Source organism: Toxotes jaculatrix, chromosome 8 (genome assembly GCF_017976425.1).
Source record: "Toxotes jaculatrix isolate fToxJac2 chromosome 8, fToxJac2.pri, whole genome shotgun sequence".
NCBI classification, from domain to species: Eukaryota; Metazoa; Chordata; class Actinopteri; family Toxotidae; genus Toxotes; species Toxotes jaculatrix.
The window spans coordinates 12242740-12263316 of NC_054401.1; the positions used below are offsets into that span (position 1 = coordinate 12242740).

Below are 20577 nucleotides of genomic sequence, written 5' to 3' on the forward strand. Positions count from 1 at the left end.
CTACATGCGCGTCTCTGTGTGTGTTTGTGCGTGTGCATGCCCTGAATTCACATAATATTTGTGTTTGAGCCTGTCAGATTGACTGGGCTCCAATACAAAGTGCGTCTTTACATAAACAGGGTAATTATTATTTATTGGATGATAACCACTTTGTGTGACTGTTAAGAAACTTGTTGTGTAATAACTGGGTCTCTGGGATGTTAAACTTGCCCTTTATGTATATGACAGTCGCAGCTCTGCGCACCATCAGGGTGTGCAGTGTGTTGGAGACAGTGTGGCGTTTACGCAGACACCTGCTGTTTCACTGTGGCCGCAGTGTGAATTTAAACTGTTAATGCCAGTTCTAGGCCAGGCTACAAATTCTCCAGCCTCACATGAACCTTAAACATTACCTAGTATCGTTTTCTCTTTCCTAGATAAAAATCTGCACCAAATTTTAGGACAGTCCATCACACAAAATCACAAATGTGAGCCTCATGCTTGTGATAGAGGAACCATTAGGGATTCATCCGCAGTTCTTAGGATTCATGCTCTAAGCACCATGAATGTTTGTACAAAATGTTTTGGACATCCACTTGATATATGTTGAGATATTTCAGTCTGGATTAAAGCTTTAGACCAACCAACTGACTGTCAGACCATCCCCAGAGCAGCCCAACTATCATGGCTTAAAAACTACATCTTAACCACAATATAAAGTCCAGACATTAAAGAGACTCAGACTGAAACCAGTGGTGGCATAGCAACTGTCACCAAGCAACTTACTACAGCTACTGCCCTGGCCTTGCTTTGGCAGTGTAAGATACTGCTTGTTGTTTCCAAAGCAATCACATTTTGTGCAGCAGCTCTGTGGCATTGGTATGGGACACGTGTCTGACAGACGAGTGTCACTCGTCCAAGCAGGATATTGATCCAAATCACTTCTCTAACAGTCTCAGAGGCCATGTGCTGGTGGGTGCATGAGGTGGAATTTGTCTGTCTGTCTGTGCAAAGCTCTTAGGAGCCTGCTGCCAATCCCTCTTTTAAGCCGCGCGTTCAAGCCCCGTCAGCTCAAAGACCTGGCGTATGGATTGAATGAATGACTTTCCGCCGCTGGAAGGGGGAGAAAGGGATACAGTTGTTGTGATGACTGAATCCCAGAATGGAAATTATTCCCTCTGATCCCTGGACCTCTTTGGAAGGTCTGAATGTACTGTAGGTGGTGAAACATTTGGTATTAAAGCTACTTAAGCTTCATATCTCATTCATTATCAGTCTGAGAATCATTGAAGTTCAAACTGCTGATTTTTAGTAAAAATATTCTCACTCTCTTCGTTAATGATGTTCTCTCCTGTGCTGCTCCTTTTATAGGACGTTTAGAGGTTTGTTTCTCTTTTTTAAAGTCTTGCACCTCCATTCATTTTAACATCTGACCAAATAACACATACTATTCCAGAATAAGCAGAGACATTTTACAATTCAACAGAATGGATTTGTAAATTCTGAGGTCCACATGATAACATCACCTCTTTGCGATGACAAAAACAACCATCAAAATTGTTCTTTGAAAATTGGTCAGTCAGTAAGTGCAAGCTATTGCCTGCGACGTGCAGCAGCTACAGTGGTACTGAATAGAGCAGAGAAACATGAATTATAAAACCAGCAGACACATTGAGGTCTACATATAAAATTCAATGTAACTGTAGAGCAACTACCCACAGAAGATTATGTAATGGGCCAAACATTAAAGCCAGAAGTGGTATAGTAATATCTCTCTATATATTCAATTCAATTCAATTCAATTCAATTTTATTTATATAGCGCCTTCCACAATCAAAATTGTCTCAAAGCGCTTTACAGAGACCCAGAGTCTGACCCCAGAGCAAGCACTTAAGGCGACAGTGGCAAGGAAAACTCCCTTTTAACAGGAAGAAACCTTGAGCAGAACCTGGCTCAGATGGGGGACCCTCCTGCCGATGGCCGGGCTGGGTGAAAGGAGGAAAAGGAGGAAGATAGGACAGCTAGGAATGGAGGAGAGGGGGAGAAAGACATGCAGCATAATACAGACAATGTGGGTCGGTATTTACATTACAGTTAGTGAACAGTTATTGGATAATGCGTGCTCAGCAGATTAGAATTATGAAACAGAGCACGGAGGCAAAAAGCTGTCATGACTGGTAATTATTTACATTACAGTTTGCAAAGAATATTAATCAAATATTTATCTATTATATATTGTATAGGTGTGCTTGTGTATGACCTTGCTCTGTAGTGCTCCTTGCAAGTGTACTTTTTAAATAGACCCTCTTGCTTTGATTGTCCTCTGACTTGATGGAATAATAAACTTGTCCTACATTTGAACCAAAAGAGGTGAAAGACGTCTGAAGCGAGGTCACCGCGGCTAAAAGCTCAAGGCCGAAACACAAAATCCTTTTTCTTCCTTTGAACATTGTTATAATAGCCATCCATTGTCATCCGTCTCCAACCTTCACTCAGACTCAGACTTGTTCAGCAGGAGACCGAGGTCTGACTGCTGAATTTTGCATTTTGTGAGGCAAGATGAAAGTGAAGCAAAAGTACACTCTCCCTTAGAACATATATAAGGGAAGTGATGTTCAATTTAAACTGAAGTATGAAAATGAAAAATGGTATCAAGTGAATTAGTTTAAACGCATTAAATATGTGACCTGTTAACTACTCTTTGTTTGAGAGACGGTGCCAGATCCAAAATGTAGTATTGTTACTTGCCTCCATCTTAATGGCATTTCACAGCTTTTAGTGAATGGGTCTCCCTTAAAGCTGTGAGAGATTTATTTTACACTGGGGTTGTACTGAACAGCTTCAAGGTTCAAATGTGTAGGTGTGCGAGTGTGAACAGGGCCTTGCTGAAAAGGAGAGCATTACTCTCAATGAGTCTTTCCTCTGGATAAATAAAGCTATAGATTTCTAATGAAATACTGAGCAAGCTGTTGTCTCTGCTGTCCCAGCAGCCTGTGAAGTTGGCAGTAATTTGGTTGTTGGGTTTTAAAGTACTAGACCATTTGAAGTATATGAAGCATATATTGATATTGTGTGTGGTCTTCATAATGGCATAAACTTTGTCTCTGTTTTATCTAGTAAATATGCTATTTTGCCTGTATCTAAACCTTTTGACTGATCTTACAGGACGCAGTGTTTTACATTAAGCGAAAGAAGAAAAGAAAGAGGTCACCTCTCACTCTGCCACCATCGACAGCCATCCACATCAGCCTGCCAATCTGCAACTGGCCAGAGCACAAGTCCCCCCCCTCCTCCCCTCCCCTCCTCTCCATCCATCCATCCATCCCCTCCCCCTGACCCTGGTCCCGCTCCAGCACTTAACGAGGATTTAATGTCGCCCAATCATCTGTCAGGCAGATCAGATCAGAGCTGTAATACACAGCAGCAGGTCCTGCGGATGAGGCCACAACCCGATACAGAAGTCCCCCCCCCCCAAAAAAAAACAACAGCCGAAAAAGCAGCATAATCCCACAATTACTGTAATAACTCTCCCGGCTCTCAGTCGCTCGTTCTCTCACACAAAACGTGCTTTTGCGAATGAAAATCGGATGTTTACAAGTCGAGTGAATACGTGATGCGACGCAGGGCATTTGTGTACATTGCTAGATGGGTTATTCACAAAATACCAACTGGTGGTTTCCAAGCCATCAACAGTACGCTAGTGGTGTTGACAGTAGATCTCAGCCTTACATGTTAAGCCTCTTCACCGAGCTTTCATTCAGTAATTCCTCATAGGAAGCTATGTTTAGATATTCTCTGATACTGAAGAGGCAACGCAGAAGGTAATATGGATGTCAGGAGTAATAGATATGATTACTTTCACTCCCAGCAGTCACAGAATTACAGCTCATAAATGTAGTGTGTGATGTACCAAGGGTGTGTTCACTTCATATAAAACTCTTATCAGCTCTGTGCCACTTCCTGTGTCTTTTACTTCAGGGCTCTGTCTGATAATACTTCATTCACTTTAGTGTTGGTGCCAGTAAGATAGCAGCATGTCTTCTTCTTTTTTTTTTTTTTTTTTTAAACTTTGACTTTATTAGTTCTTCTTCTTTCTGACAAAAACAATATAACTCTTTATACAGCACGACATAAGTTGTGTCTAAGTTTTGTTGATTGACATGGCACTCGGCAGGAGGAATGTAAGCCATGAGGATGAGGGGAGAAAAGTCATCAACCATGTTCCTTATTCCAACAAATATATTATCCATTTTCTCCCATCTTGTGATTTATAAGTCATTTCTCGGTCTCAGAGAAAGTAGGTGGGTCAGTCTGTAATCTACAAATTTACCAGTGGTTCCTTTTTTTTTTTATATCTGCAGTCAGTATTTTCAGGAGGAATCTGTCAGTTCCCGTTCTTTCTGGTAAATCGCCCAAATAAAGTGACAGGCACGTCACTTGAAATCTGCCGTCCACTAATATGTTGCACGATTCTCCAAATACTTTCTCAAAATAGTTGATAGGCAACTCTAAAAAATGCGGTGGTGATTTGCCTCATCCTCCCCCCAATCTGCAGTTTACTTTAAAAATGAATTACTCTTCTACGAAATGTCAGAAAATACCGAAAAAATGCACAAAGCTCGAGGTGACAGCCTCAGATTGCTTTGCTTGTTTGACCGAAACATATATCTAAACATATTTTGCTTAATATCATAATAAACAACAACAAAAAGCATCAAATCTTTACAATTGAGGAGTAAACAGGGAATGTTTAGCATCTTTGAGAGACTTTCTTTTGTTTGACTTATTGATCAGTGGACTAAGTGTTTCAGCTCTAGGCTGCAAGAGTAAATTAAAATTCCACCTCAAAAACCTTTGAACACTATCTCCACAGCCACTGATGCTCAGTGCATTCCAGAAATTATTTTGTTGATAAAGTTCTGTGATTTCTTTTTATGAGTGTATCCACTTTACCTCAAACTCTTCAGGGATTTCAGAATTCCTCCTGACGACCTCATGCTGCTTTCAGCAGAGTGTTGGAAGTGTGGGTGGAAATGCTGGTAGCAAACACTTGTTGCTGATCATTGCGCCACACACATGGAGTCCAGAGAAAAACCTTGATGTCTGTGTACGGCATTCAACGTTAATATGGCTGACAGCTCACAGTGAGGTTATGTTTTCTGCTGGAACTTGCAGAATTAGATTTTCTGATCTTCATGTCTTCAACAAAATTAATAAATTACTGATAAATCATTATAATATTTACTGTATAATTTGAACATACTGGAGTAATCAACTCAGTATAATTAAACTGTCCATCTTGTGGATGCATCTTGAGGAACATACATCTGTTTTTTTTTTCTTCATTGATGTTTTTAATAAACCATTTTAAAGGACGGACGAACAATACCAAAGGATCTGTTTAATATGTAAACACTGCGTGCATGTAGATTAAGATAATTCCAAGCCAAATTTCTGCAAACCTTGATAAACGGCTGCTTTTAATCATCTTACTCTGAGTTATTCCAATAGACAGCCATGATTCATTTTAACTTTTGCCACAAGAGCTATTGCATTTATATTTATCAGTAATATTTATCCTAAAGTTTACCACCATCAGCCACCACACTGGGCTAAATCAGGCTGTAGCAGAAGAGCCCTTGTGTGTGTGTTGGATTAAGCAACCGACCGTTTTTGTTCTGTTCTAAATTCAACTTTTCATTTCTAAATGGAAGAATGTGTTGTTTCTTCTTTCAGAAATGACATAGCCCAACTTTAACCACAGTACTTGAGTAAATATACTTTGTTATATTACATCCCTGGTACCCTTGTCTCCCTGAATTTGGTATATATATAGATATATATCTATATATAGATATTCTTGATGCAGCTTTGGATTGTTATAGTGCTATACCCTTGTTGCACAATACTCTATATCCTTTTTGTGTAAATATAATCCAAGCAGTAGCTCATTCCCTGACCGTGTGCGCATGAATCACAGTAGTAAATACCCACCACACCACTGTAAACATTCATGCTCCACTTGTGTGCCGCCCCCCTTCCCCCTGCTCCTCCTCCTCCTCTTCCTCCTCTTTATATAAACAGCAGGGAAACCCCCCTAAGAGCTGTAGAGAGAGAAACACACTCAGCTGGACATTTCTGAGACAGGCGGCAGCGGAGTCATCAAGAGGACCAGAGCTGTGAATGTGGCTCCGGGATCTACGAATCAAATGTTTTTTGTTTTTTGTTTCAATGCCCGAATTAAACTGTTTTTAAAGCGTTTCAACTCGGGCAGTCGTAGAAGATTGCAGATGCAGATTCATCTGTTTTATATCAGCTTCACTGAAGGTGCAGTAACTCTCTGTCAACTGTAACTGCAGTAGGGATGTGGAGTTCAAACTCAGACTGACTTTGCTGTCCTCATAGTTCTGGCTCAGAGTTGAGACACGTGGTTCTCAGAAGCAAAGGGACTTTCACGAAGCGATAAAAAGCTACTTTGAAGGAAGAGATCGACTCGTTTTACTTTATTTTGGGGGGTGTTTTTTTTTTTCTTGTCTTAAAAGAGGTTAGAGTACCTCCTTTGCAAAACGGTGTAATTCCACCGCTGGCGCTTAATCCAGTTCATCCGAAATTTGTCACCATGTTGTCCTCTGTGCGTCGGCACAGCCTGCGCCTGCAGTCCGAGCTCCACCGGTGGAGCATCTGCGACCCGGGCAGCCACCTGCTCCCGGACAGCCTCCTGGCCCGGGTTCCCGCCTGCATCTCCCGTTCCAAGTCGTGCACCAGCTCCGCCGGGGAGTCGGACGGCAGCCGCGGCAGCTGGTCTTCCTCAGACTCGGTCATCTCCACCGACTCCGCCGGAGACGCGGCGGAACCCGGGCGCCCGTATCGGGTGGTACTCTTAGGGGCCAGCGGAGTCGGTAAGACGGCCTTCGCCAGTATCTTCGCTGGGGCAGCAGACAGCATGGACAGTGATGACTGCGAGCTGTGCGGAGGTAAGAGGAAGATGATAACTTCCCTGAAACATTATGAACAGATCTTATTTTTGTAATACACTTTAACATGAACATTGGACTCCAGAAAGGTTAAATTAATTTTCTAAATTAATACCATAAAACTGTAATTATATTACTGATTGTGCCCAACACATTGTCAACAGGTCAACAGGACTATGATTTACACAAAAATGATCTTGTGTTTGTTTCATGTGTAATTTCAGATGAAATGTGTGAAAAGATGATTGAAGTGGATGGAGAGCCTGCAACTGTAACTCTGCTGGACACATGGGATGCAGAGGTGAGACACAAAACAAAACACACCTCGTGACTAATGAGGATGAGAGGAGAGGGCACATCAGTCTGAATGCCTGCGTACATACCGTACTCTACATCCTTTCTCTAACTCTGTGGGTGTGTGTTTTTCAGACTGACAGTGAATGGGCTCATGAGTGCTACATGCAGACAGGTGACGCCTACCTGTTGCTGTACTCCATAACTGACCGGGCCTCGTTCCTGCGAGCTTCTGAGCTCCGGATAACTCTGCGCCGCTTCCGCCCTGCTCAGCACACACCAATCATACTGGTGGGGAACAAGTGTGACCTGGTGCGGCGCAGAGAGGTGTCCGTCAGTGGTGAGGAGACGCAGTTTCCTTTGTGTTAGTGTGTGATAAACACTGAGTTGTTTTTTAATTTATTTTTATATGCAAACACTGATCTTTGACTTTCTGCCTCAGAGGGCCGTGCCTGTGCTGCTGTGTTTGACTGCAAGTTTATCGAAACCTCAGCTGCCATGCAGCACAACGTCTGGGAGGCCTTCCACGGCATAGTGCGACAGCTGCGCCTACGCAGAGACTCCAAGGAAGCCAACAAACGTCGCAGGCACATAAACTCTAACACGCACCGCCAAAGCCTCCCTATGAAGGCCAAACGTTTCCTCGACAAGGTGGTGGCAAAGAACAACCCCAGTGTGGCGTTCTGGCTAAAATCTAAGTCCTGCCATGACCTGTCTGTGCTGTAGGGGCCCACCAGACACCCTTTTTAAATCTATGCCAAACCCTTGAGCAGGTGAACAGCTGAGAGAGCAGAGTTAGTGGACATGGGCTGGAGGTAAGACTGCTTCTAAAGGGGCTAAAAGTTGGGTGGCTCAAACCCAGTCCTCACTGAGTTTCACATCCACCTTCAGCACAGCTGAGACGGTGCTCACGAGAGGTGTTTAACACATTTCTACACTGCCGTTCATGTGTTGCAGTCTGAGCTAGATGGAGTGGACTGACCTGAGTTTGTCAGCCTTTGTAATGGACCAGACAATCAGCTAAAGAAGTGACGTTTCCTGACACGAGGACTGGTCACGTCTGTGTGGCAGAATTGTTGGAGGTTTGAGGTGAACTGATAGATGGCGGTGATGTTTGTTCATTTCTGTTTGTTCACTTCTCTATTTCCTCTGTTTTTGCTCTTGTTCCTGCCAGATTTGTCCACTGATAATCCCTAAGTGCTAAGATAACCAGTTGTAAGCTACTGATGATTAAGTGTGATTGATGTCTCAGATTCTTTTGTATGATGATAACTGAGTAGTTACTTTGACATTATTTATAATGTGTTGTATTTTGCACTTACTGAAAATAAATACCAGATTGATAATGTATCGTATTTTGCTACTTAGACGTATTTTCAGTGTTGCTTGATGAAATAAAGTGACATCATCTGATTTAGAGGGGGAAAAAAAAAACAACAGTTCATTTTGTCTTTTTGTCATCTCAGACCTCACTAATGAGGTTTTACCACGGGTGACTCAGCTTTGACACAAAGGACACACTCACACAAACAGGCTTTAGCAGCAACAGTTGTTAGTTGGTAACAAATGAGTCAGGTGGTGACATTAAAGCTGAACTTTGCAAAACAAAATTAGTCCTCCAGAATGTGTGTGTGTGTGTGTGTCATCTGATTGGGTACAGCGATTTGACTGCTCAGGGACTGATCAGAGATTAGGGTCACAGAGTGACACCGAACATCTCGCTCAGATCCCAAATTCAGTTTTGCCGGGAAAGCAGTAAAAAGCAGGAAAATGTGTTGCCAAGGTAACATTCAGAGCAGCCCAGGAAGTGTGTGTGTGTGTGTGTTGTATGTTCAGTCCAGGGAGCATCAGGCAGATGGTGTTGGTGCATGTTGGACAGAATATATCTCATCTCTGCCTGCATCTGAGAACAAGGCAGAGTAGCGTCCATGTATGGGGACCCATGCTTTAGAGAATGGAGTCACTTCCATCTGCATTAATGGCTTCATCTGCTGAACCATCAGTACTGCAGTCACAGGTTCTGGTTAAATAGCGGTCCTGTGAAACAGTGACTCATTCACAGCCTGTTTTTCTACAGTTACAGTTGCTGCCTGTGTTTATTTTTGACAGTTCACATAAATCTCTGCCTTGTGCCCAAACAGCTTTCTATAGGTAAGGATAAAATCTAAGACCTACGTCCTCCCTTTAAGACATGTCTGGCACATTATTTGATGTTCTCTTAGAGGTGGGGAAGTTTATCAAGAACCAAGAAGTCATGAACTGCAGTCAAACCTGCAATGTAATATGTTTATAGTGTGTCTTGACCTGCTGAATCACCTGAATAACTCTTATGAGGCAACGGATCATCAGTGTAATCTGTTGGTCCTATTGTCTACATACACGGCTCCTTATCAGGCAACAGCTACTAATGGAAAATCTGACAGGAAACAGTGCGGAGGTGCAGGGGTCAAAGTCTGAGCCGAAATTAGCTACTCAGATGCTGAACAGCCGATTTCTAGGGAATTTTGCCCCGCTATGATACCCCTCTCTGCTCAGTTACTCTCTCCTTTTCTTCACAGATCACACCTGCTGTCACAAATGTCGAATTAAGCCCGTGAAACAGTGCTTGTTTTGTGTTATGGTAACACACAGTAATGTTCAAACTAGAAGCCCTTGAGGATTTGTGGTAAAATCAGTAATTGATATTAGTTAGAATGCATTTGTCTTTTACAGTATCATTGTTCTGTTCTTCCGGGTCTCCTTCACTCTTGTCAGCTACTTGCCCATTGGCTGAGCTCTACATGAGGGCAGGGTGATTAGACAATCATTAGATCCAATAAAACATTGCTGGTTAGCACTTGGTTAAAGTTTGACCAGACAGGATGGGCTCAGGGGCTCTTCAGATCACTCTGAAGTCTGAGGAGCGACTCAATCGATCTCTCCAGTTAAGGTAAGTCTCTCCACTCTCCTGGCTCCCTGTTTTGGATTTATTTGTTATTTGGACAAGATTTCTGGGGTGTGAGTAGAACACAAACTGGACTACATCTGTTCGTTTTCACAGACTGTGTTTTTGGCGTGTTGCATGCTTTAGAGTTCACTGAAGGAGCGCGGTGATCTTGACTTGACTTTGGTAGGGCCTTTGTGTCAGGCGTTGGCACGTCTTACAACCAACTGTTGCTTCTGTTTTAGCTTCTTGAGTTGTTCTTCTTCTGTGAGCCTAACGCTGGGGGGACATTCCCTGTGTGGGACACTTGATTTGGTGTCATAGAGGTTAAAATCTTGACTGACAAAGGTCATCCAGTCATTAAAAGGAGAAAGACAGGGCCTGCAAAGCCCAAATCATTGTGTCCTACTGCTTCGCCACTTTGTCCATCAACCCTTTGTTGGACAAATACAATAAATAATTCAATTTAAAATATTTCCCTCACTGCAAGTCAAGAAGATGTCTGTAAATTGGTAACACTAACAACGACTGACAGGGGTCAATAATGACTGGGCCCAGAAATACTATTAAGTAGGAGGAAAAAATTGTTGTAACTTGAAGTCAAATTTGTGTTTTGCTAATAAGCAGCATCAGTTGGTGTTGGTGACATTAAAGGAGTGCTGTGCCACAAAAAGGTCATTCACCACAACTCAATGTCACCTTCACTTTTCTGTGGCACCTGACCCTTCTCTCTCGCCTGCACTTTACAAGTCCAGGAAATGTCAAACCTTGTCATTTATCAATATGTTCCTGATATATTTGTCATTTTTATGCATGTTAGGTTAGTCTTGTTTGACATTAGTGAATATCAGTCATGTTTTTCAAAAGTAAAGGTGATTTAAACAGAGCTCCTCATGTCATCTGAATACAACGGATAGATAGTAAATGTGTTTGTTGTCATTTTTCATTTCTTAAACCACTCTTGAGCACACACACATACACAGACATACATACAAAAATACCCGATCAAGGCTATTATGCTATGCGAGACTCTGAAATTTCTTCGAAGTCCCTGGGATTGCACATTTTACATTCACACCCACTGGGATTTGAGTTACAGGAGGAGAAACAAGCTTGGCGGTTTCAGTTTCTCCTGCACGCTCAGGAGGGTCATGTTGGTGGAACCACACCCATAGATCGTTCTCATTCAGCTCAAAGTGTGAGGCAGAGAGCGATAGCACGTACATGTGAGGATTCTCAAGGACAGAGGACAGATTTTCTTAACAAAGCTGTTGCCTTTTACGGAGAAAATAATTTCCTGAGACACACTATGTTTAATTGTTTCTAGGTGGATTGATAATGATTCCAGTGCTTTCTTCACCATTTCTACAAGCACAGGGCCCAGGGCACAGTGATTATTATGCTTTGTAAAATCCAAATGTTTAAATTAAATTCTCTTCTTCCTGTGACCTCTCTGCCCCCTCAAACTCCTTCCTTCAACTCCTACCCCCCATGTCTCCTCCCCCTCCTCCTCCTCTTCCTCCTCCTCCTCCTCTTCCTTTCCCTTCGCAGACTGTGATCATGACACCCATGGTGCATCTGCTGTTGCTCCCACTCCTGCTCAGCATTGTAAGTACATAGCGCTGCCAACTGCTGCTGCAGCCCTTCAATACATATTCATAATAAATACTCAGATACATGAACCTGTTAAAAGGTCTGTAAAACACATTAATGCTTAAATATATTTATACACAATTTCTGGGACAGGTTTGGAACATAGGAAGCACCGGAAAGATGACTGTATTTTTGGCATTTGCAGCATCCTGTACAAAGAAACCATTTACAAAGGTTAAAGAAATTTGTGCCAAAACATCTTCAGTAACTTATTTAAAACAATAAAAGCAGACTAGAAGTGTTGCTAAACTGAATGTTAGTGTGTCTGTAGACTTTGCTCAAGAATTTCCCCAACTTGTCCTGTACTTTCGGTTCAATAAATAACTGGCCTTCAATACCTGACTGCATTCATCTGCAGCTTAGCTAAAGCGAAAAGGGCAAATGTGGGCGTGAGCATGAGATGTTCAATTTTACCTCAGCCTGTACTGTATTCAGTGACCTTTGACCTCTGTTTCTGTGCTCTGATAGGCTGGTGGGAAGGATCTGGAGGAAAAGAAGGGCCCGTTTGAGAACACGGTGCTGGATATTCCAGAAGGGACACCAGTGCCATATCCCATGCATCAGGTACTACACATGTATGCTAGCAGTGGTGCAAAATAACAAAGTATATTTACTCAAATAGTGAGTATTTCCATTTTATGCTCCTTCTCCCTCAACATTTCAGAGGGAAATCTTATACTTTTTACTGAACTTTATTTATCTTACAGCTGTAGTTCATTTTCAAATTAAGATTTTATATTAAAAATCATATGATAAATGTTTAAAATGCTCTATGAAATCCAATTCAAAAAAGCAGTGTGTGGTTTGGGCCGCTTCTTACATGTTTTAGATGTCTATGAATGCCTGGAATTCCCCTCTAATCCCAATAATTTAAGTAACTGTTTGAGGCCCCAACTGATGATGTTATCCAATATTTTTAAAAAAGAAAATATTAGTGAAAAATCTAAAAAAAACAAAACAAACAAAAAAAAAATTACTACAAATTTGTGAAGCAGAACTTTTTTTTTTCTTTCCTCTCCCAAATCATCAGATTGAACCACTTGACTAAATTACTTTTGTTAATTTACTTGTTTAGTTTCACCCAAATTAAGTCTTCAAAGGCCTTAAATTCATCTTTCTGTGTTCAAGAGTCTCCTCATTTTCTTCCTTCCCATCTTTCACACCATAGTTTCAGGTGACCCATCCAGGTGTGAATAATTTCAGGCTGAGTGGAGAAGGTAAAGAAGACATTCAGATTTCAAAGGATGGGTGGCTCTACCTGGAGAAGCCTCTGGATTGGTCTCGAGATGACCATTACATGATCAAGGTGACGTGGTCCTCTGTCTTCTCTTAAATAAACACACAGAAAATCTTATGATAGTAACAATAAAACAGATATTTATATACACTTGTGTGTATGTGTGTGTGTGTGTGTGTGTGTGTGTGTGTGTGTGTGTGTGTGTGTGTGTGTGTGTGTGTGTGTGTGTGTGAACATATCCAGGTGGAGGCACTGGCAGATGATGAAGTAGTGGAAGGTCCAGTCTATGTGACCATAAATGTGTTGGATGTCAACAACAACGCTCCATACTTCAACCAGAGTGACTACACAGCTGCGGTCAGAGAAAAAAGTGCAGCAGGTGTGTGTTATATAAAGAGAATAGTTGGTGTCATTGTACAGTATATGGCAGTGAGTGATGAACATATACAAATACTTTGCTCTAATTTATTAATTTAACTCCTCTAGTTTTCTCTTTTTCTTTTGCATTGTCTTACCTATTAACTGCAAAGTGTGTATATAACTTTACTGGCAATGATTTTTGAAAGCAGACCAAAGATTTTATATCAGAAGTTTATATCAGTATATTATAAAAATAAACCTGCAGGGATTAGATAAAGCTTTGAGGTGGGGAATCCATCACTGTGAATTTTTAGTTTTCTATATTATGTTTTGGGATTATCTGGCACTGTTTTTAAAACTGAATTGATTTTTTAAAAAAACTGGAACAAACACATGTAAAACAATATATATGTGATAGTGTTAGATAGCAATTTCAGCAATTACGCTTCTGTGTTGTGACCCAGTCACTACAAAAATTTGATCTGTTGTTCCAGGTGTCCCATTTACCCGTGTGTTTGCATCGGATCGGGACGACCCTGAGACTCCTAACGCTCATCTGAGATACAGCCTGGTCAGCCAGATCCCCAACAAAGAACACACATTCCTGTTCCAGATCAACCCCAACACTGGAGAGATCTCCACAACAAAAGAAGGTGATACACACACATCCCAGTCCACATGCACAACCAAACACCCAGTTCTGTGCACCCAGGCCTGGGTGCACAGAACTGGGTGTCCGTGGGAAAGTGTGTAATCTGTCCATCTCTGCCTGTAATCTGGCAGTATAGTGACACTGTAAATCCAGATTACACAGCTCATCTTGTGTGCTCAAGATTAATGCCGATTGGAGGCAGATTGCCTAAATGTGTCGCGTGATGTTGATCAGTGATTACTTTGAGGGTGTGTGTGAGCATGTGAATGACTCGGAACATGCCTGTTCACATCTGTGCATGCTGAGGGGAGGTTTTATCACATTTCTCAGATGAAAGACCCTCGTGAGAGCAGAGATGTCCTCCTTGTAGAGTTAAATGAAAATACACACTTAACGTGTGGAAGCGTGCTCAGTGGTATCTGATGTGTATTTGTGTGTCTTTTAACAGGGGAAGAGATGCTAAAGGCCAGAGACGGCATCCAGTATGGGAGGGGAGAAGATCAGAGCATTGATGCTCTGAAGATAAAGTTTAATGACTACTGTCCAGTGCAGACGATCTCCCATGAAGAAAACCCCTTCTTCACCTGTGTGGAGAAAGCAGGTTTGTATCCAGATGTGTCTGCAACGCTTAATCTAATATTTATCAGTTCTATGATAATTTAATTCATCGTTTAACTCATTTTTTAAGCAAAAACTGGCTTGTTCCATCTTCACAAATGCAAATATATTCTGTTTGAATATATATCTTATATATGAATCTCTCTTTGGCTTCTATGATAGAGAAGTGAATATCTTTGGACAGCAGGTGAGACAAAACAAGATGTCATCTTGGGCTCTGAGAATCTCTGAGAATTTTGTGACACATAATTTAAACGATGAACTGATGAATTCATGATGAAATAATCAGTGGATTCATTTATTATGAAAATAACTGTTAGCAGCTCTGTCACAGGCTGCATATACAGAATGGGGTACAGTGCAAGGAAGAGGCCTACAGTAGTTAACAGTACATGAGTTAAAAATGACCCAACAAAACTAAGGAAAATGAATCATGACAATAAGATGTTAAAGTCTCAAAAACAGTTGAGAACCACTAATCCACAGTGCGGCCTGTGGCACTTTAGTTTATAGTAAAAGTCATGAGTGATCCCAGACATTAGTGGTGTGTGTTAAAGTTAAAAGCTGGAGCACTTGATGACGCAGAGTGGTGGATGATGTTAACGTAGATAAACACAAACTGTAATGAAGAAATGACTGTCAGCGATTAGTGCTGGTAGTGTTGAGTTGATGAGGTCAACTGAGGAGAGTGTTTAAGCCACATGTGACTCATGTATTTCCAAAATTAGAGCTCCACTGAAATGTTTTTGTGATGTTCAACCCCTTAAACGTTTTGTTTTTGTTCCTTCATCTTCCTCTTTGGTGTCAGAGAAGAGGAGGAGGAATGTGAACCCGCTGGAGGACCCAGACTACACCCTGTTTGTGCGTGTGCAGGACCTGGGAGGAGTGTCGGAGAATGCTTTGAGTGGAAACGCCAGAGTTCTCATTGCTGTGCAGCAAAACCTGTGGGTCAATCCTGGACCCATAACTATTAAAGAGCACTTACAGGAAGCGTATCCTCTGGTCATTGCAAAGGTGTGGTGGGGTAAACTTTGCAGAAAACTCACAAATGCAGACATGTTAAAGTACTAACATACACTATACAACCACCCCACTGTGGGTTCTTTCCCTCTCTCTGGATCCAGGTCCGGTCTAATGAGCCTAATGCCATCTACAGTTTAGTTCAGAAAGAGAGGGAGCTGAAATTCCCCTTCCAGATAACAGAAAATGGAGAAATACTCCTGACAGAGCCCCTGGACAGAGAAGAAAAGGGCATGGTAAGGGACGCATGCTCAGTTTGCACAAGAAATCTCTCTGAATTCATGATGAACTACAGACTAATTTCTGGGGATTATGGTTGAAATTCTGTCCGTTCTGTTTTCAGTACATCCTGGTGGTGTTTGCAAAGGACAACACTGACAAAGAAGTGGATCCGCCCATGGAGATTCAAGTCTTGGTGGAGGATGTGAATGACAACGCACCAGTGTGTGAAAATGAGGAGAGTGTATTTGAGTTGCAGGAGAATGAACCTGTAGGTAAGAAATATGTGCGTGATCATCACATAACGCATTCATGTGCTTGAAGATTAGGATTTGGTGTCATCAAAAGATTTGCATTTCAGAATGCTCTTCAGAACGAACAAGATTGTGTTTATACTCAGAGCAGGAATAGCCATCTGTCCTATTGTTTATGATCTGAAAAATATCTTTATATTATACTCACTGATTTTCTAATCTTTATTTTTGTTGTTTGTATAAATGCAAAAGAGAAAAGAACAAAAATGGTGTAACATCTTCAAATGTTTAAATTAAATGCAAGTAACAGGTTCAAATGAGCCCGTTCTAAATGATATTTTAAATATCGATTCAGCAAATATATTATTCTTCATGATCAATAATATTTTGTGCCTTCAGAATGTGTCCCAAAGCAGTGTTCACCTCTGTTTCTGTACTGCAGTTATTTAGGATTTACTCTAAACCAGCTTAAGAGACCTCTGGAGCTGTCTCAGATGCACTCTTAAGTTCTGGTTCTTGTGGTTCCAGGCAGCCTGGTAGGACTCCTGTTGGCCCATGACGACGATGAAGCCGGGACACTGAATGCTCAGCTGACTTACACCATCTTGTCCCAACATCCACCCACCACAAATGATGTCTTCTCTATCGATGCCGCTTCTGGAAGAATTCAGGCATTGCGCTCGCTGCAGCGAAAAGAACAGCAGGTCTATCACCTCGACGTCAGAGTCAATGACCCAGGTAACACACACACACTGTATGGTGTAACACACCTGCAGGTGCTGTAGATTTAAGTCAGTTTTCACTCCAAGCTGTAGTACTCATAGCTTTTGTCTCACAGCTCTCAGCACAAATTGTAAAGTCGTCATCAAGGTCATTGACGTCAACAACGAGACGCCTCTGTTTGAGGAGAATGATGTAAGTATTTGAACTTGTCCCCTGGCTCTTATTTCTCACGTGATTTTGGCTGAAATTCATTTGTGCTTGTGTGTGTCTGTGTAGTATGGCAGCCACACCCTAGCAGAGGACACCTCTGTTGGACACACAGTGGCCACCATCAGAGCAACAGATGCTGATGACCCAGACAGCGGAAGCTCCCTTATCAATTTCCACATCTCTGCTGGCAACGAAGATGGCGTTTTTGCTGTGGAAACAGACGGGAAAGGCGTCGGCCATGTCGTCATAGTTAAGGTACGGCATCTCCATTCTCTACTTCCCTTATACCTTAAAAAGTTCACAGTTTTTTTGCATTTGTGTGATATAGTCTTGTTCTGGGTTGCAGCTAAATACTATTTTACAACATACTGATCAATCTTACAGTTATTTTAAAAACTGTAATAGGAAGTAAAGTAAGCACATTCAGAGGAAAGCTGATAATCCTCACTTTTGAGGAGCTGGAACCAGAAAATATTTGGTTTGATATATGACTTAAACAACTGAACAACTCAAAATAATTGATTAATTTTCTGTTGACGAACTGATTTTTTTCAGCACTACTTATGTATATCACAAGACAGAGTGCAGCCCAGCTACTATACACTGTCCTGCTGTTATAGATTAAGATGCATGTAACAAAACCATTAGAAATCGTCAGATTCTCTATCACTCGTATCCCTGCTGCTTCTTACAATCAGCTCGTTTCTCACCCAACAGCCCTTGGACTTCGAGTCCTCTTCCACCTACAGGCTCCAGATTGATGCTCGTAACCCAGAGCCGCTGATGAAAGGCCTGGAGTACGGCAGCGAATCCACAGCCTTCGTCTCTGTGACGGTCACTGACGTTGACGAGGCCCCGGAGTTTAGCCTGGACATCCTGGATGTGACTGTGCCTGAAAACACCACCAAGGGATCAGTGCTGCTCACTGTGGAGGCAAAGGACCCAGAGGGCAAAGAGATCGGGTAAACACATACCACCAGCTGCTCTGCATTCAAGTTCAATATCTGTGTATATGAGACTTGACACTTGACTACTAAATGTAAACTTTCTTTCTAGTGTACCTTAACAAATAATAAAGATTAGAATCCCTGAATAAAGGTATGCTTGTAAAATTTGTATTGGTTTACTTGTTTGGCTGCAGTAACTGCTAAAATGGCTGCTAGCTGTAAACCTAAATTCAGACTGAGCTGGACTCTAACAAGATGTCCTGAATGATAGTAGAGTGAATACAAATGCCCCACATGCATGACTTTTATAGCTTAGCAACTGTTCCATTAATTGTTCCACCATCAGGGTTACCCAAAACAGATTATCGATTTGTTCTGGCTACAATTATTTCCTCTGGCCTCCGCTTCAGTGTGTCTGCTGTATTATGGACGATTTTCGACATCTGCTCAGTTTATCTGTGTTTGGGTGTGGGGTGGGCTCTGTGTGTAATTCCTGCTGTGTGTTGTGCAGTTTTAAGTTGGACGGTGACACCCGTGGCTGGCTGGAGATCGATTCTGCCACAGGACAGATCAGGACCAAAGACAAGCTGGACAGAGAGACCCTGGAGACTTTTGAAGTCACTGTCACTGCATTTGAGAAGGGTGAGATAATACAGCTTTTCAGTTCTTACATAGGCCACATAATTTCTGGTTCAGTACTGGCTGTGTTGGGGCATTTGACCTTCATAAGCTAAGCACTGTTTGCCACTGTATGCACCTTTTTTTCCGTGATGTTGATTTCCCTCTACAGAGAATCCTGAGAAGTCCACTGAGCGTGTCTTGTCTGTGAGACTGCTGGATGTGAACGATAACGTCCCCAAACTGATAGAGAACCAGGCCTTCATCTGCGTAAAGAAGCCTGAACCTGTCATCATCAAGGCCCAAGATGGAGACAGCGCTCCCTTCTCCCAGCCCTTCACCTTCGCCTTGGCCCATGGCAAGAAGTCACCCAACTGGGAACTGAGCAGTGTTGACGGCACGTTAAGCTTACATGTTGAGATGTTGAGTATATGTCACAGAGTATATTACAAGATAGGGAACAACTGAAAAGGTGTAAACTCAGACTGTCACATTTTCTCTGTTTCCTTTTTGTGTGTCATTCAGGCACAACAGCTAAACTGACCCTGAGGAAAGTACCAATTGAAGATAAAACTTTCACACTTCCCATCAACATTAAAGACAATGCAGGCATGGGAATCACACAGCCATTTGAAGGTGAATCCATTCTTTAAGTTCAGTTTAAAGGACAAGTCCTGGACAACATGAAAAGATGAAAACCAACAATGAACTGATCCCGAAGTGATGCGTGACACGTTCCTTCATTAACTAATGTTAATTCAGGAACACAAGCGCTGGCTTATTTTAAATTAGGCTGTGTTCAGAGTGTATGTTGAAGCAGCCAGCAGCTGTTTTTGTCAATTAACAGCTTGTTTGCAGTTGTGATAATAATAATAATTATAGTAACTTATTTATGTTGTAATATTTATAAATCAACACATGACCTCAGACTCATTCAGAGATTCCAGGGCTGAGCCACAGAGCTCCATCGACCATAGCATCGCCCTGTGATGAACCTACAGAGAATTATCACCTGACTCTACAGCTCCCCTCATTTAGAGCTAAGTTTCAGTTTTGGGCTGCAGCAGGCAGGAAGAGAACTGTTGTTTTGAGAAATGGACTAACATGTTGTTAGTTTTGGTCTCTTTATGGGATTTGTTGACAGTTAGAAAAATAGAGAGTAACAGCAGCCTAACACTTTAAATCATGTCTCTGATGCACGTGTGTGTCTTGCTCTCTCCTCTCTATATGCCAGTGAGAGTATGTAACTGCACAGAGCTGGGCTACTGCTACATCGCACCAGAAGACCGTGCCTTCAGGTATGGAATGGGAACCACCATCGGGATCCTGGCTGGCACTCTGGGATTCTGCAGTAAGTCTGACAAACATTATATGACACAGTATCCATTATAATTATCCAGTCAGATGTTATTGTCCAGTTGCGTGTTGGAGGTGCTGACTCCGGTTTGTTCCCTGCTGTAACTGACCCCTGTTTGTGTCTTTTTTTTTCTGCAGTTATTATTTTCATCATAGTGATCAAACGCGTAAATAAACAGGGCAAGAAGAATAAAGCCCACACTGAAGAGGAAGAGAGGAACACCATGATGATGTAGAGACTACACACAAACACAAACACACACATTTACTTTAGCTTATTTTATTTTATTTTCGAGGGAGGGTTGAGCTTGATTAATAGATGTTGTGTATACCTAATGAAACAGTGAGATGGCCCCATTCTAATCATACATTTATGCAGCTTCTCGACTTAATTTATTAAGATGTGACTCCCAGACTCTGGTTGTTTCATTCGCAGTTTCATCATCTCAACTGATTCAATTAGTTTTTGGCCCAGAGGTTGTTTTGTTATTGTCTTCTCCTTTAATGTAACAACAAACTGTTGAATATTGTGTAACACCT

At 41.9% G+C, this 20577-nt stretch overlaps 2 protein-coding genes across 2 annotated transcripts; both read left to right on the forward strand.

Moving 5' to 3' along the window:
- Positions 1-6595: 6595 nt before the first annotated feature.
- On the forward strand, positions 6596-8638 carry gem (GTP binding protein overexpressed in skeletal muscle). Its single transcript, XM_041044824.1, has 4 exons — positions 6596-6953; positions 7178-7254; positions 7383-7587; positions 7690-8638. The coding sequence occupies exons 1-4, from the start codon at positions 6599-6601 to the stop codon at positions 7971-7973; spliced, it is 921 nt and encodes a 306-aa protein (XP_040900758.1). The 5' UTR covers positions 6596-6598; the 3' UTR covers positions 7974-8638.
- Positions 8639-11727: 3089 nt separating this feature from the next.
- cdh17 (cadherin 17, LI cadherin (liver-intestine)) lies at positions 11728-20273 on the forward strand. Its single transcript, XM_041043800.1, has 18 exons — positions 11728-11778; positions 12292-12387; positions 12992-13129; positions 13304-13439; positions 13915-14073; positions 14521-14673; positions 15499-15704; positions 15815-15946; positions 16054-16204; positions 16712-16921; positions 17022-17098; positions 17183-17371; positions 17834-18078; positions 18575-18705; positions 18854-19078; positions 19207-19317; positions 19916-20032; positions 20176-20273. Exons 1-18 carry the CDS (start codon positions 11731-11733, stop codon positions 20271-20273), a joined length of 2622 nt encoding a protein of 873 aa, XP_040899734.1. The 5' UTR covers positions 11728-11730.
- Positions 20274-20577: the final 304 nt, after the last annotated feature.

What these genes read in the sequence shown, in the direction of transcription:
- gem (XM_041044824.1), top strand. Translation starts at nt 6,599, where the DNA reads ATGTTGTCCTCTGTGCGTCGGCACAGCCTGCGCCTGCAGTCCGAGCTC. An exon ending in TGACTGCGAGCTGTGCGGAG is followed by an intron (nt 6,954 to 7,177) that starts GTAAGAGGAAGA and finishes GTGTAATTTCAG; the next exon opens with ATGAAATGTGTGAAAAGATG. An exon ending in CAGAGAGGTGTCCGTCAGTG is followed by an intron (nt 7,588 to 7,689) that starts GTGAGGAGACGC and finishes TTTCTGCCTCAG; the next exon opens with AGGGCCGTGCCTGTGCTGCT.
- cdh17 (XM_041043800.1), top strand. Translation starts at nt 11,731, where the DNA reads ATGACACCCATGGTGCATCTGCTGTTGCTCCCACTCCTGCTCAGCATT. An exon ending in ATCCTCTGGTCATTGCAAAG is followed by an intron (nt 15,705 to 15,814) that starts GTGTGGTGGGGT and finishes CTCTGGATCCAG; the next exon opens with GTCCGGTCTAATGAGCCTAA. An exon ending in AATCACACAGCCATTTGAAG is followed by an intron (nt 19,318 to 19,915) that starts GTGAATCCATTC and finishes TCTATATGCCAG; the next exon opens with TGAGAGTATGTAACTGCACA.